The sequence below is a fragment of the Merops nubicus genome, unplaced genomic scaffold (genome assembly GCF_000691845.1).
Source record: "Merops nubicus isolate BGI_N331 unplaced genomic scaffold, ASM69184v1 scaffold23740, whole genome shotgun sequence".
Classification (NCBI taxonomy): Eukaryota; Metazoa; Chordata; class Aves; order Coraciiformes; family Meropidae; genus Merops; species Merops nubicus.
The window spans coordinates 1860-15448 of NW_008582507.1; the positions used below are offsets into that span (position 1 = coordinate 1860).

The 13589-nt window shown below is 44.6% G+C and overlaps 1 protein-coding gene across 1 annotated transcript; it reads left to right on the top strand.

Annotated features, from left to right (window-relative positions):
• Positions 1-797: 797 nt before the first annotated feature.
• ST3GAL6 (ST3 beta-galactoside alpha-2,3-sialyltransferase 6) lies at positions 798-8696 on the top strand. Its single transcript, XM_008937992.1, has 5 exons — positions 798-890; positions 2791-2977; positions 4487-4624; positions 7197-7349; positions 8604-8696. The coding sequence occupies exons 2-5, from the start codon at positions 2792-2794 to the stop codon at positions 8682-8684; spliced, it is 558 nt and encodes a 185-aa protein (XP_008936240.1). The 5' UTR covers positions 798-890; position 2791; the 3' UTR covers positions 8685-8696.
• Positions 8697-13589: the final 4893 nt, after the last annotated feature.

A 13589-nucleotide genomic window follows, 5' to 3' on the forward strand; every position in this document is an offset into this window, starting at 1 on the left:
TTTGGGGGCACTTTTAACTCTGAATACATTCTAAACTTGAAAGGAATTACTGTTTTGATTGGAGGTTGTGTAATCCGTAGCTCCCAGTGTTCTATATACTCAGTAATGCTGTCTAATTTGAATCCAGCCATATGAGAATGCAGCTTTTAATCAAGTGCATCCCTCTCCTTACGTCACGTCAGCGTGCACTCCAGCATGTTTAGACATTCCCTTTCCTAAGCAGAGGGAGAGAAAACATGGTTATGCTCATGTGAAAAGCCCTCACGTGTCACATGTACAATTCAGAGGCCTGCAAGGTAAATTGTGAATGTATCTCTTGCTGCTCCAGCTTCTGTTGGAGTTTTCCAGAGTTTGTTGAGTTGTACAATATTGCAGAAGCAGCTTAATTAAAATTTTTCCAGATGTACTCCGTCATCATTGGTGTCTCCCCAAACTGGGACAAGTTTGAAGCATTGTGGAAGATAATGGAGGATCTAATGGTACCCCTGTCAAAAATTGGTTGTTAGGTGATCTTGAACAGCAAACCACTAGAAAAAGGACATGTATAAAAACAGCTTTACATGATGGAAGCCATTTCCTGACCTTGGCAGTCCCTGAAATAATGCAGCTGCATTTTGTTTTACTTTTTTTTCAAAGCAGCCTTAGCCTGTGCCAGAGGATTGAGACTGTTCAGCAGGGATGTGAAAGATGCAGGCCCTCAGTTAATGAATAAGCCAGCTAAATGCAAACATGGCTTTAATAGCCATGTGAAGCAAGGGGAGCTGTGGATGTTAAAAGTTCTCTTTGTTTCCCAGCATTGCCTGTCGACGCTGCGTCGTGGTTGGTAACGGAGGAGTGCTTCGAAATAAGACACTAGGGGAGAAAATTGACTCATATGATGTCATCATAAGGTAAATTGTGCCTCCTTTTTCCTTTTGTGTCCAGCAAAGCATGAGCAAAGTTTTGTTGTCAGCCACTAGCTTTGGAGTTCAGTTGTTACACAAGTGAAACTGTGTAAAACTTCCTGGTTTCTTAGTCTGTTGGAGCCTTCATTAAAAAAAAAAAAGAATTAGGAGAAAATGGATCAGTGTTTTATGAAATGTTTTAGGAAACCCTGCTTCTTACCTTCCACACCACATCTCTCCTAGCCCTGAGCTGGTGTGTGCCTTGCCCAGAGTGGATTAAACAGTAATATTTATGCTGGGAGTCCATCTCAAGGCACAGGTCAGCTGGAGGATGCTGTTGAAGTCTGCCCCTTTTCCTCAAGCATGCTGTTTCATATTAGATGTTTATGAGATGCTCTGACCCACTAGAGGTTGCTGAGCAACAGGCAAGGAAGTGGGGGGGAACCTCAAATGCCAAAGAAACTGAAAATAGGCTATTTGGCTAATTATAACAGGATTTTCCACACAGTAAGAGAGAGAGAACTTAGTTTCTCCTTTGCAGGAACTGAGATGGTAATTGATTAAATAGCCCCCCTCCCTGTAGGTGCCCTGTCATATAGCATGCCTGAAACCTCTGACTAAAACTTCTGAGCTGCCATTTCAGTTTTTCTTCAACATTGTGTTGAGCATTGAACAAAATCTAATTTTTACCACTTTGACATCAATCCTGATGCTCACTTTAGTAATATTTAGTAATATTTCCAGTCTTCAAGCACTACTGTAAACAGTTGTATACAAAAGCTGCATTTCAAAATGTTCTGATAAAAAGTGGAAATGAATACATCAGCTCCTCTTCTAAACTTGAAACTATAGAAAATGATGCAGATAATATCCTTGTTCTTAGGAAACTTGCCTTGTCTGACTGCTTTCTGCTTTAAAAAAAACCCCAACATACCTTTTGCTTATTTTCTCTGTGGTATAATGATGCAAGGATTATTTTTAAACTATTTTAAGTATTTGGGTACTCTGGTTAAAATGGAAATCTTTGTGCCACACATTTAAAAACACTTCTAAATTCAAAACTGTTTCAAATATAGAGTATACTTTTTTTTTAACATGAAGGAACAAAGAGGTGGTGTTTGCATTCTATATTTAATGATGACATTTAATAAAATTTTGAAATATTCCCTTGTCTGCATACCTTGTCTTGCAAACATTTGCTCCTAAGCAGTGTGCTTCCTCTTTTAAACAGTCACATTGGCAGGACTGGAGCATACAGAGACTGCCTGAATTCTCCAAAGAATGTGCAACACACCCACCAAGCAAAGACTTCAAGACAGAGACTTAAACACAGCCCCTCTAAAACCTTGGAGGAGAGAGCCCTGACCCACCTCCTCCCTGCTTAATAATCTTCTATATCCCAAAGCAGTGGCAGCTGTAGTATTATAAAAAATAAAAATAAAATAAAAAAAAACCCAAACCACACACAAAACCACTCCAAAACCCTGCAGCAAATACAAAGCTGCACCAGGTACACAGTCATGCCTGTGTGCTGTAGACAATGAAGGATATTAAAACATTCTGGAGTTGCCTGCTGTGACTCAGGTCATCTAGTGGCATGAATGGAGCAATGGGTAATTCTCCAAGCAGATATTCTCTTTGGTCTTCTCCAGTTTCTGTGTTTGAGCCAGATCAGGCAGCCTTCTGCTGGACTGACACATGATAAGCAATCATGAGACTGTATCCTAAACCACCTTGGCCCAGGTCCCACCTGGGCTTGACCCCTCTGAGTCAGGGGGTGAGTGCACCTGCTAATTGCTCATCTACCATGATAAGTAAATGCTGGGCCTCTAAACTCTTGTGCCTGGGCACAGCCTGCCCCCCAGACCAAGGGTGGGGTGGTGATTGCTGTCTCTGTCCTGTGCAGGATGAACAATGGCCCCGTGGTGGGGTACGAAGAGGACGTCGGGAGGAGGACGACCTTCCGCCTCTCGTACCCAGAGTCCATCTTCTCAGATCCCATCCACTATGACCCCAACACCACTGTTGTCCTCATCGTCTTCAAACCACGGGACTTGAAGTGGCTTTGGGAGATACTGAGTGGTCAGAAAATAGTGAGTTGGATCAGTCCTGGGCTCTGGCTCAGCTTGCCACACACCTCTCACGTGGAATACCTGTTTTGCTTTTAGAATCATAGAATCCTTTAGGTTGGAAGGGGCCTCCAAGATCATCAAGTCCAACCATTGAGCCATTAAGGCTCTAAAGTCCTCTGCTAAAACAGATCAGAATCTGTCAGGGTTGGCAGGGACCACAAGGATCCCCCAGTTCCAACCCCTCTGCCGTGAGCAGGGACACCTCCCACTAGATCAGGCTGCCCAGAGCCTCCTCCAGCCTGGCCTTAAAGCCCCCCAGGGATGGGGCCTCAACCCCCTCCCTGGGCAACCCCTTCCAGGGTCTCACCACTCTCATGGGGAAGAACTTCTTCCTCACATCCAGCCTGAATCTGCCCACTGCCAGCTTTGCCCCATTCCCCCTAGTCCTGTTGTTACTCGAGATCCTAAAAAGTCCCTCCCCAGCTTTCTTGTAGGCCCCCCTAAGATACTGGAAGGCCACAATAAGTTTTAGCTCTGGTCCTCCTTGCAGGGGAAGCACTGATCTCCTAGTCAGCTTGCTGAGCATCCCTTTCCCATCAATGCTCCTGTCCTCTTTCTTGCACACATATTTCATCAGTTCCTCACCCAAAAGCAATTTTCCCCTTGGAAATACTTTTTTTATCCTCTTCCTTGTACTGTTTCACATTCTGACATTCATGCTCCAGCCACTTCCCAGACTATTTTATCTCATGCACTTGGTGGAACTGCAAAACAACGTTGGAAGGGACCTCTTTGTGGAGGTCTTTAGTCCAAAACCTTGTTGCAAGAAAGCAGGGCCAAGTTCAAAGTCTTGCCAGGTTCTCAGGGCATCGTCTGGGTAAGTTTTGAGTATTTCCAAGGATAGTGCTACAACCTCTGTGTCAGTGCTCACAGGAAATAATTTCTCACCCTTTCACTACCCACCTCTGAGATGAGTCTGATCCTGTCTTTTTATGTATGATAGTTGAATATGGACTGAACAAACCCATCCTCCTTAGACCCTGCTTGTTTGCTGTGCACTCCAGCCCCTCAGCTGTTTTAGTGGCCTTCCCCTGAGCTGAGCTTGTCCAAGCTTGATGCTCTCTTTCCCACAGGGAGGAGCCCAAAACTGTGTGTGTGAGATTGCAGAAAGGCACAGTACAAAGCCCTTGAGAATGGTAACTTTTGTCTGCCTGTTCTCTATGCTTTTATTAACGTGGCTAATCACCTAATGAGCCTTTAGTGTCTCCAGGGCACGCTGCTGGCACGTGTTGTCCATCAGGGACCTTTCTGCAAAGCTGTTTGCCAGCCAGCTGGCTCCAACACCTGCTGCTGCAGCAAGTTATCCTCCTGCAGAAGCACAATTTGGTCTGTTTTTGTTGATCTTTGTGAGATTCAACACTCTTCTTCCTTAACCTCCTGCACTTGAATTTTACTCTGGCTAGAAATGCAACAAAACCAAAATCAGCTCTTTATAGCTGTTAAAAATCTGTGTGTGTTTGCCTGTTACAGAGTGCTAAAGGCTTTTGGAAGAAACCAGCTCTGAACATGATATACAAATCAAGTCAGATCAGGATTCTTGATCCCAGCATCACCAGAAAAACAGCTTATGAGTGGCTTCATTTCCCAACAAGGTTTCCCAAGAAGGAGGTAGGCTTTTTTCTTCTGCACCTTTTGGTTTTGTGCAACCAAATGTGTACTGAGATTTATCTCTATTATAGTGAACTGTGTTAGAACAGCATTTGGGTTTACATTGCAGTAGTTTGCATTTAGCTGGTGCTCAAAAAAGATGGGGAAAATAGAATCCAGAAAGAAAGCTGGTAGCCTTCTATGCCAAAAATATTCTTTGTGGATTCTCTAACTGGTATTAAATGAGACCTCTTTTTTAGGCAGACATGATGCCTTTTACAAAATTGGGAAAAACAGACAGGCAGTGGAACATGTCAGATCCAAAGAGCATCTAGAAGTATTAAAGAGTCTTGAATTAGTAAATGTAGAGTGGTAATAGTTTTTATTTTAAAAAAGGGGGAAAAAAATCATTAAAAAGTCCCCCAAACCCACAGAACATCAAACCAAAAAAAAAAACTCCAAACAAAAACCCCCACCACAAACCAAACACCAAAAAAAGCCCCACTCTGAACAAACAAACCCCCTAAAAAACCCCAACAACCCAGTAACTGTGACACTACTGGGGACACTACTGGAACTCCATGCTGCTGGGGCAGGTAGGGACCAGGGAGCATACAGGATATTCCGGCCCCATGCTCATGCCATCTGTTTAGCAGCATTCCTGTGCTTACTGATTTGATGCCCAGCATTGTAATGAGTTAACCAACAGTTTGGACCTAAAAATACATTTTAACTTAGTTTCTGACTGAAGGAAGTTGCTGCTGACAGGTAAGGCTTCAAGCTGGAGACCTCCCACGTGCAGCCAGGACTGACCACAGCCTGTTTTAGCACAAACAGGGGTCCCTGGGGTCCCAGAGCTGCTTCATCAGCATCAGCCAGCTGACATGTGTGGAAATGCTTGGCAGGCTGATGCTGTGGAGCACCTACCACAACTTTTTTGGAACTGGAATACCCATGTGCTTGCTGGGGCTCTGTGGTGTTTCAGCTCTTCAGCCAAGGGTGGGGAGAAAGCAGCATAGTAGTTGGATGCTGTAACTATCTCCTCAAGGGCCACAGAGCATCCATGGCTCCATAAATCCTTCCTGCCTCTTCCTGTGCTCCCCTCTCAGTGGGAGTAAAAGGCCAGTGCTGTTAGTGAGCCAAACAGATGTGCCTGGTGTCCTCTGGCTGGTGCAGAGGCACAGGGATCTCAGTCACTTTGGGTGGCATGCATGCCCTCTGCTCCTCTCCTCTTTGCTTGGAGCCCCTGTCCCCCACCTCCACACCTGACTTGCTCCATCCCTGAAGGAATTTCATGGCAGGCCAAGGATATCTGGATACAGCTAAACCACAATTTCAAAAGGAGCATTGCTGCTTTTTATTGTGTTCTTTTGAGCTGAACTTTATGACAGAGAAAGGCAAACCAAGCTCGTTGCAACCTCTGATACTCCAAACAGCAATAATCCTGACATGTGGCATTACTGTCATAATTTTGGAGTCCTGTTTAGTACAGACATTGCAACAGACCACTCAGCTTGTGCTGTTGAGCCCCCAGGACAGAAAGTTATTTTGCTAACTGGCAGGAGCCCTGGGCAACAGCATGCATTTTAAGTTCATGTTAGTCTTGGAATACTCCCAAAAGTAGTAGAAAGGCACAAAAAAATTCCACATAAAAGGTAATAGTTCAATTCTGTGACTTTAATTAGGCTTACAGAGCTGATGTTAGTACTTTTTTCTGGGAATTTGTTCTTGTATTATACAATACAAAGAAATATTTTTTCTGTATGGAGTGTATCTGCCTTCTCTGTGTGCAGAGTTGTCTAGTCATGGTTTGCCTACTTCATTTTCAGAGGCAAATGACCTGTGCTTTGGGTAGGAGTTCAAAAAAGTGTGGAGGTTTGCAGCCTCAGTGGAGGTTTGAAGCTATTTGGAAGTGGTGTGTTCATTGGGTCTCTGATAAAATTATTTTAGCTCAGAAAGGCATTAATGCCTCAAAGTTTTGTCTGTTTCTGAGGGCACTTTTTGGCCTCAGCTTTGTCACTTACTCTAGTGAAAGAGTTCACCTCTCTGTACAAACCTGGCTTTGTTTTACTTTCTTATATCACTGTAGGTGCTGCTGCTCTTAGGAGTCATGTATTTGATCACAAGATAGGACAGGTAGTTGCAGTGAGTTGTTCCCTGCTCTTGTAAGAAATGCTAATTTTTGTTTAGGTGTACAGTTAAAATCTGTTTATGATCTGCTCTTCATATTTTATGTTGCAGTTACTTCTGAACTATCTCCATATAGGGAGAAATAAGGAATTTTACAGTGTATATTCCTTTAATGGAAAGAGAGGGGGGAGGGTTACGCTATGTTCTGGAATTTCCCTGCTCTGGGAAAGTTCAAATGCAGACAATTAATGCAGCAGTAGCCTTCGTGTGGTGTGAGTTGGGTGTGATGAAGATTTGAGACCTGTCATGTTTTCCTGCTTGTCTGGATGCTCATCATCCAGCCAGTTCTGAACACAGCTCTTAATTGGGTCAAATTGGGTGACTTCTGCTGCCTTGGTTCTCAGGCCTGCTGTTGCCATCAAGCTGCCAGTGACTTATGTATGCTCTGTGTGTTCCATTTCAGAAGCCCAAGCACCCCACGACAGGGCTGATTGCCATTACCCTGGCATTCCACATATGCCATGAAGTTCACCTGGCAGGCTTCAAGTATGACTTCACTGACAGGAACAGCTCCTTACACTACTATGGCAACGACACCATGGCTCAGATGATGCAGGTAGGGCAGCCTGGTGATGTCTGTGTCCCTTGTGCTGCACCACCTTCTGCAGTGTCTGGGTGAGAGGCATCCATTTGTATGTTCTGCTGTGTTTTACTAGTGTTGCCATTAGGCTAGACAGCTCTCATTTGTAGAGGCAAATTTGCTGGCACTGTCAGAACATTAATAGTGGTGCTGCTGTTTGCATTCTCTTCTTCCTTGGCAGCTGTTTGCACAGTTTGTCACAGTTGGCAAATTTCTGAAAAAAAGAGAAAGATGAGTGAGGTGGAAAGGAAGGAGTTAAAGAACTATAAGCTTGTAGTTGGGAAAAGAGCTGAATTTCAGAAATGGAAAGCAGAAAAGAAAAGCAGCTCTTAGAGGGGGGTAGGAAGAGAGGAAACTGCTTACAGGAGGGGGAAGCCACAACTCACCACAGGGAGGGAGCAGCAGGATGCTGGCAAATATAATGGATGCCTTCTCCTCCCATCCTGCAGAGAGGGGCCTCCTGCTTTGCTCTGGTCATGCCTCGGGGTTGTGGTTTGGGGTTTTTTTTTTTCACATCTCTGCTCTTGCCTCTGAGCAGCTCCATCTCAGCCCTTCACCTCAACCTGAACAGTTTTCTCTTCCATGTGTATGCTCAGTGCATATGGGGACTATTTTCTCTCCTCCTCCACCTCCTAAAGGAGGAGGAATGGGGGTGATGTCTACAGGAGCCTCTCTTCTCTCTCTGAGGACTCTTGGGTGCCTGCTGTTCTGAGACGATTTTCCTCAAACACAGAACTCACCTTCCTTCTGAGGTTTTCTGATCTGGGTCCAGCAGAGATGATTTTGACCTCCTGAACTGATGGGCAGGACACATCCAATTTACAAATGCTCCGTGTGTGCTTTTTGAGAGCCTGCACTGAGCTTTGAGAGTAATTTTCTGACTGCTTGTGCTGTAAATCTGATTGTGCAGCAGTTGCCTGAGCACAGGGAAGAGTTGGGAGAGTTAGTAATGGATGGACTTCTCTGAGACCACATCTCATTCTTGCCACTGAAAGATCACCCTGGTAAATTTTCCATTAGGACACAACCCAAATTTATTCTGAGCACTAGAGTCACTCACCTGTTTTCTTGGGAGACTGTGCTACAGCCTTTGCTAAGAAGTCTTTTTCCCAGAGCTTTCCTCCTCTTAGCACCTTTCAAGTATCACAGATAATTAAAAGGAATTAATAAAGTGATGCTTCTGGTAATAATTAGAATTTAATTTTTCCTGTTATTTCCTCATCCCTTTAGAATGAATACCACAACATCAACGCTGAGCAGAAGTTTCTGAAGAAGCTTATAGACAAGAACTTTGTGGTCAATTTGACATGAAAGCTGAATGGAAAGTACAAAGAACAATCACTATTTTCAAGATTTGAAAAATTTTTATTTTTTGTATGACATTTTTATTTTTTAAGTGCAGCATAACTGTTTACTGTTTGAAAAGAGCACAGAAACCTCACTAAGGCAGAAGGTTCTTCTAAGCCTGAGGGTAGTGGACTATTGCAAACAGAGTGAACTGAATTTCTGTGAAGCTATTTAATAATGGGAAAACCATGAAACTTTCAGCTGAAAGTATCAGGGATATATGAAACTGTGATGCACATCACTTATTTATCAGCAAGAACTCTTTTTTCAAATGATTACTTCTCTGGAATACTTTTGTTTCTGACGTTGTCCTCCAAGAGACTTAGGCTGTCAAAAGGCTGAGGTGACCAGTGTTTAATTAGTAGATGGAGGTAAATTCTTGAATTTCTGTCTTGTAGTATGAAAATGGCTTTAAAACTCTGCCTATAAATCATTGCCCTGTGTTTGGGAGAAGGGGGAACAGAGAGAGTACAGGCTTTGGTCTGCCCTGCTCCCAAGGAGGGGATGTCCATCTTCAGCACAGAAGCCACAGCCCCTGCACTGGCCATCAGCTCTGCCCTGCTCCTTGCTGATGGTGAAGACCCTTTGGTCCCACTTGTGGAGGTGTTTGTGTTGACAAGGCTCATGTTGTACCTGGTTATGGAAAACCAGCTCCCTGTGCTGTGTGTCCAGTCAGTTTTTACAGCTGGTGAGGTGGAAAAGGAGGAGTCTGAAGACTGGAGAGTGTCTCACTGCCTGCACATCAACCACTTCCCCCCAGCCACCACAGGAACAGGACCTGGCACTGAGATGTCATGCCTGACTTCAAATTTACAGCCAATGCTTGTTGGATTCCTGGATCTCCAGGGCAGGATTTCATGTGCCTGTTTGCTCTCCAAGAATCAAGGTGTATTTTCCCAAACCAGAACAATTCCTTTCTCAGATGCTGTGATGTGTTTCCACCTTTGAAAGGCATCAGTGTGCACAGTGAGCGTTCCCACTTGGGCAGCAGAGTGTGCTAGGGAATATCCAAGGTGTACCTCAGCTGGGGTCTCAGTAGCTTCTGTACACCTCTTCTGTCTTGACTTTTAGGTTAAAAGGATGTGGCTGAACGAAATCATTCAGTGGTGGGCACATACTTGGGATTTTAACTGAAACATTTAATGGGACATTTATGTTTCCTGTATTGGTTTGTCTCAGACAAGCTGCTGAGTGAGTTAAATCTGCCTGGCAAGGCCTGTGACAACTCAAAGGAAAGCAGATCACATGCTGGTTCAGTTCTCTTAGAGGTTGTGTATATGTTTATTTTGTTTTTAACTGTGGCAGATTTCCCTGAAGATGTTGTGGTTATCGTGATCAGTCACACCCAAAGGAAGAAGTCCAGTTTAAAATGAGCCTTTCAAGTTGATAGAAAAACCTTTGCTGCTTTTTAATAAAATTATATGGAGAGTTTTAGTACGTTGAGGAGCACTGCAAGCAACTACACTATGGATACAAACCTCAAGAGCATGTTTTCTGAAGCTGATGACTAGCAGAGCACTGAACACAGTTTCCTTGCTGCAGCAGTGCAGAGGAATAAGCATTGAAGTGACCAAAAAGTCATCTTCCTTTTTTCCTGTTTCTTCTGTGGAGTGCAATAGTTATTTAAAAGAAACCAAACAAAACCCAAACCAAACCCCTTTCCTGTAGCTCTCATGTCCATCTCTAGTCCCTTGGCTCTGCTCTTTGGGAATTAGTGTGAGGGGAATGGCTCTGCCATTTGGGAAGGAATGATTTTGAAGGGGAGGCACAGCTGAGGAGGAGGCAGCTTGTGTGTTTTGCCTAATGACTCCTCAGCTTTGGTCCGTTTCAAACAAATTGGACATACCTGAAATAACTCAAGGTGTCATCAAAGTCTGTGGCAGAGGGCAGAGAAGGACCCAGAAGTGATCCCAGCAGGGGACAGGCTGTGCTGTGGTGTCCTGCCAGCTGGATGTGTGTCCCTTGGGCTCAGCTGCTGCAGGGGGTGACCCTTGTCCAGGAAAGCAGGGGGCAGCAGGCAAGGTTGTGGAGGAGAGGGGGGCATGGGAGGTCCTGGGGCACTGAGCAGATGGATGGTAGTAGAAATGGAGGAAACCAGAATTTCTTCAGGTGGCAGGAGGGGTTTTACTCAGTTGTTTCCTTTTTTTCTTTTATTTTTTTAAACATGCATGTTTCTGAGGCTTTGAGGACATCTTTGCTTCAAAATCTGAATGCAGACAGGTGGGGGGTTACATCAGAAAAGTGACACTACTGTCCTTCTCTCTATCAGCATTTATTTCTCATGATTATTTCAGTTAATTAGAAAGCTTTGTATGTGCCTGCAGCCCCAGACCTGCAGTGGTTTAGACTACTGACAATAGCAATTCCACTCCCAAAAAAAAGCTGAGGTGAGCATTTCTGCAGAGGTCACAGTGGTCTTTGAACTCTTTGTGTAGGAGTCCTTGTTGAGAGCAGAGCCAGGAAGGAGTGGAGGGCTCCCTAACCCCTGGAGACCCAGGGCTGCTCCCAGAGCCAGGCACACCCGTGGGACCCCTCACCATACACTGCCCCTGAGGGATTTCCCCAGGAAAGCTGCTGAATTCCCCCTCTCCTGGCAGTGCCTGGTTCCTGTCATGGTGCAGGCTGCTTCCCTCTGCTCCTCCACTCCTCTCCCCTGTGGCAGGAGGTGGGTAGGGAGCTCTGCTTTTGAAGATCTGCTTATAGTCTCTGCTTTACTTCCTCTCCAGAAACACCTTTCTCACTGATCTAAACTGATTCCTTCTCCTAATTTTCCTGGGAGGTTTGGTTTTCTGCCTTTTTATTCTGCAGGGATCATTCTGCTCTAGTTAGAATCCAAACAAAATAATCAGAAAAGAGGCTTCATGACAAACAAATTGTTCCCCAAACTCTTTTTACTTTAAGCAGACTCCTTTATTACCTTTTTACCACATCAGCTTGCTGGTCTCCCTAAGATTTTTTATTTTTTAATTTATTTTTTTAATATGTTTAGTATTCTCAATGCATTTAATATTCTGTCTGCCAGCATTTACCCCTGTTGGCTGCTCCTTTTTATTTCTTCCCAACAAACCTCCCCATCTGTATGACTTCTCTTTTAGACATCCAGCAGTGCTCCCAGGGATATTTTCCCCCTCACTCCTGTGCTCCCACAGGGATGTGGAGTCCACAGACACCCAGGTGGCTGTCACAGGGTGGCTGGGTGACATTTAGAGCCAGACCTGCTCACTCAGGACCGAGCCAAGAGCTGACTGGTACCACTGATAAACCAGTGGGGACTGGTTTGGGTTTGGGGTTGCAGGGCAGTAGCTTCTCTCTCCAATACCCAGCAATGACCCAGGTGATGGGTTTCCTTCCCCCACAAGTTCTTTTGGTGGAATTCTGTGTACACCAGCCCTGCTTCGTCACCCACTTTGCAGAGTCACTTCTGCTCCTCTGCCTTGAGGACAGACGTTGCTTTCACACTAACTTTACACAGACAAACACCTGTTTGTGGCACATTTCTCAGTAAAACTCAGATTCTACCCTACCCAGGCACACGTTTTCACAGGAGTTTCACAATACCAAAGATTTGCCTTGGGACTTTATGGAAAAAAAAAAGAAAAAACCTCCAAATACTTAGTTCTTTTCTTTGAGTGAGCTGCTCTTAAGATTTTCTTTTTCCATTTTTGCTGTTCTTGAAAGTGAAATCTCTGCACTGAAACTTCCCTTTAAAAGCTACCCAATTTTTTTTCTCACAGCAGCAGCAAAGCTGCTGATTTTGAATCCCAGGGTGCTGCCAGCTTGTGTCTGGTAACAGGGATGGTGTAACTGTGTAGGTCTCCCATCAATTTTCTTTCTCTCTCAACTGCTAAATCAGATGGTATCAACCCTTTTTCCTCTGTCCTGCCCTCCACCAGCCTGCTGCACTTCAAGACAGCAGCATCTTGCAGCGAAGGTGCTCCTGCATTTTATCTCCCAGTGCCCCTCAAGAGGCTGCACCAGCAGAAGGACCCAGCTCTAAGGTCCCACAGTATCCCCAAAACAGGCAGGGTGATGTGTCAGCTGAAAACTCTGCCTGCCTCGGACTTCTGGGGGTTTCCTTGTTTGTCTTCTGTCAGGAAGGTATTTCTTTCCTCTGCGGTAATAATTAAGGGAAGTACAGAGATATGACTTAAGAAAGAAGGTCACAAACTATTGCACTAAACACAAATCTGAGTATTTAGCTAGAGAGTGCCTAAATGATGTTACTGGGTGACATTTCTAGTGACTGTGTTGGTGATAATGATACAGAATCACAACTTTGGTGTTTAATAATGAGCGTGTGGCACCTTTTGTCTCCTGTGCCACACTTTCCTTTTTAACAGTGCCCGGGGAGGTAGGACAAATACCTTAACTTTTAAGTGGGGTCTAATTTTTAAGAACCTATGAAGCTCAACATCTGGTTTTGATATCGGTAAATACTTATTTTATTTGCCATTTGTCTTAAGTTTTATATGCCTTTAAAGAGCCAGCTGTATTTTGAAGACGTTTTTACAGTGGTTTCAAGTGAAATTCTGAACGCTACACGTGGAAAGAGATCGTTTTTCCTGTGAATAAACTGTGTGAAAGACGGTGCCCTCAGGGTCATTTCTGCAAGGTCAGTGCTGTGTGTGTGTGGATGCACGGGCGTGCCCAGCCCCCTCATTAGTGGTGATGGTGTAGAAGGTACACACAGCGTGGTCAGGCACCCTGGCGAGCTTCAGAACAAACGTTGGTGCTCAGTAGAACACACAGGGCTGAAAATCTCTGGCCCTGGGTGGAGATCTCGCTCCAGGCTGAGTAAAAGCAAAGCCTGGACACAGTTTTTGTGGGTAAGATCAAAAGCAGCATCCTCCTGATTTTAATTTGTCTTTT

Bases quoted from the DNA above. Each gene is read 5' to 3' on its own strand.
- ST3GAL6 (XM_008937992.1), top strand. From the start codon at position 2,792: ATGAACAATGGCCCCGTGGTGGGGTACGAAGAGGACGTCGGGAGGAGG. The intron at 4,625-7,196 runs GTAGGCTTTTTT...GTTCCATTTCAG, and splicing joins CAAGGTTTCCCAAGAAGGAG to AAGCCCAAGCACCCCACGAC. The intron at 7,350-8,603 runs GTAGGGCAGCCT...TCATCCCTTTAG, and splicing joins CCATGGCTCAGATGATGCAG to AATGAATACCACAACATCAA.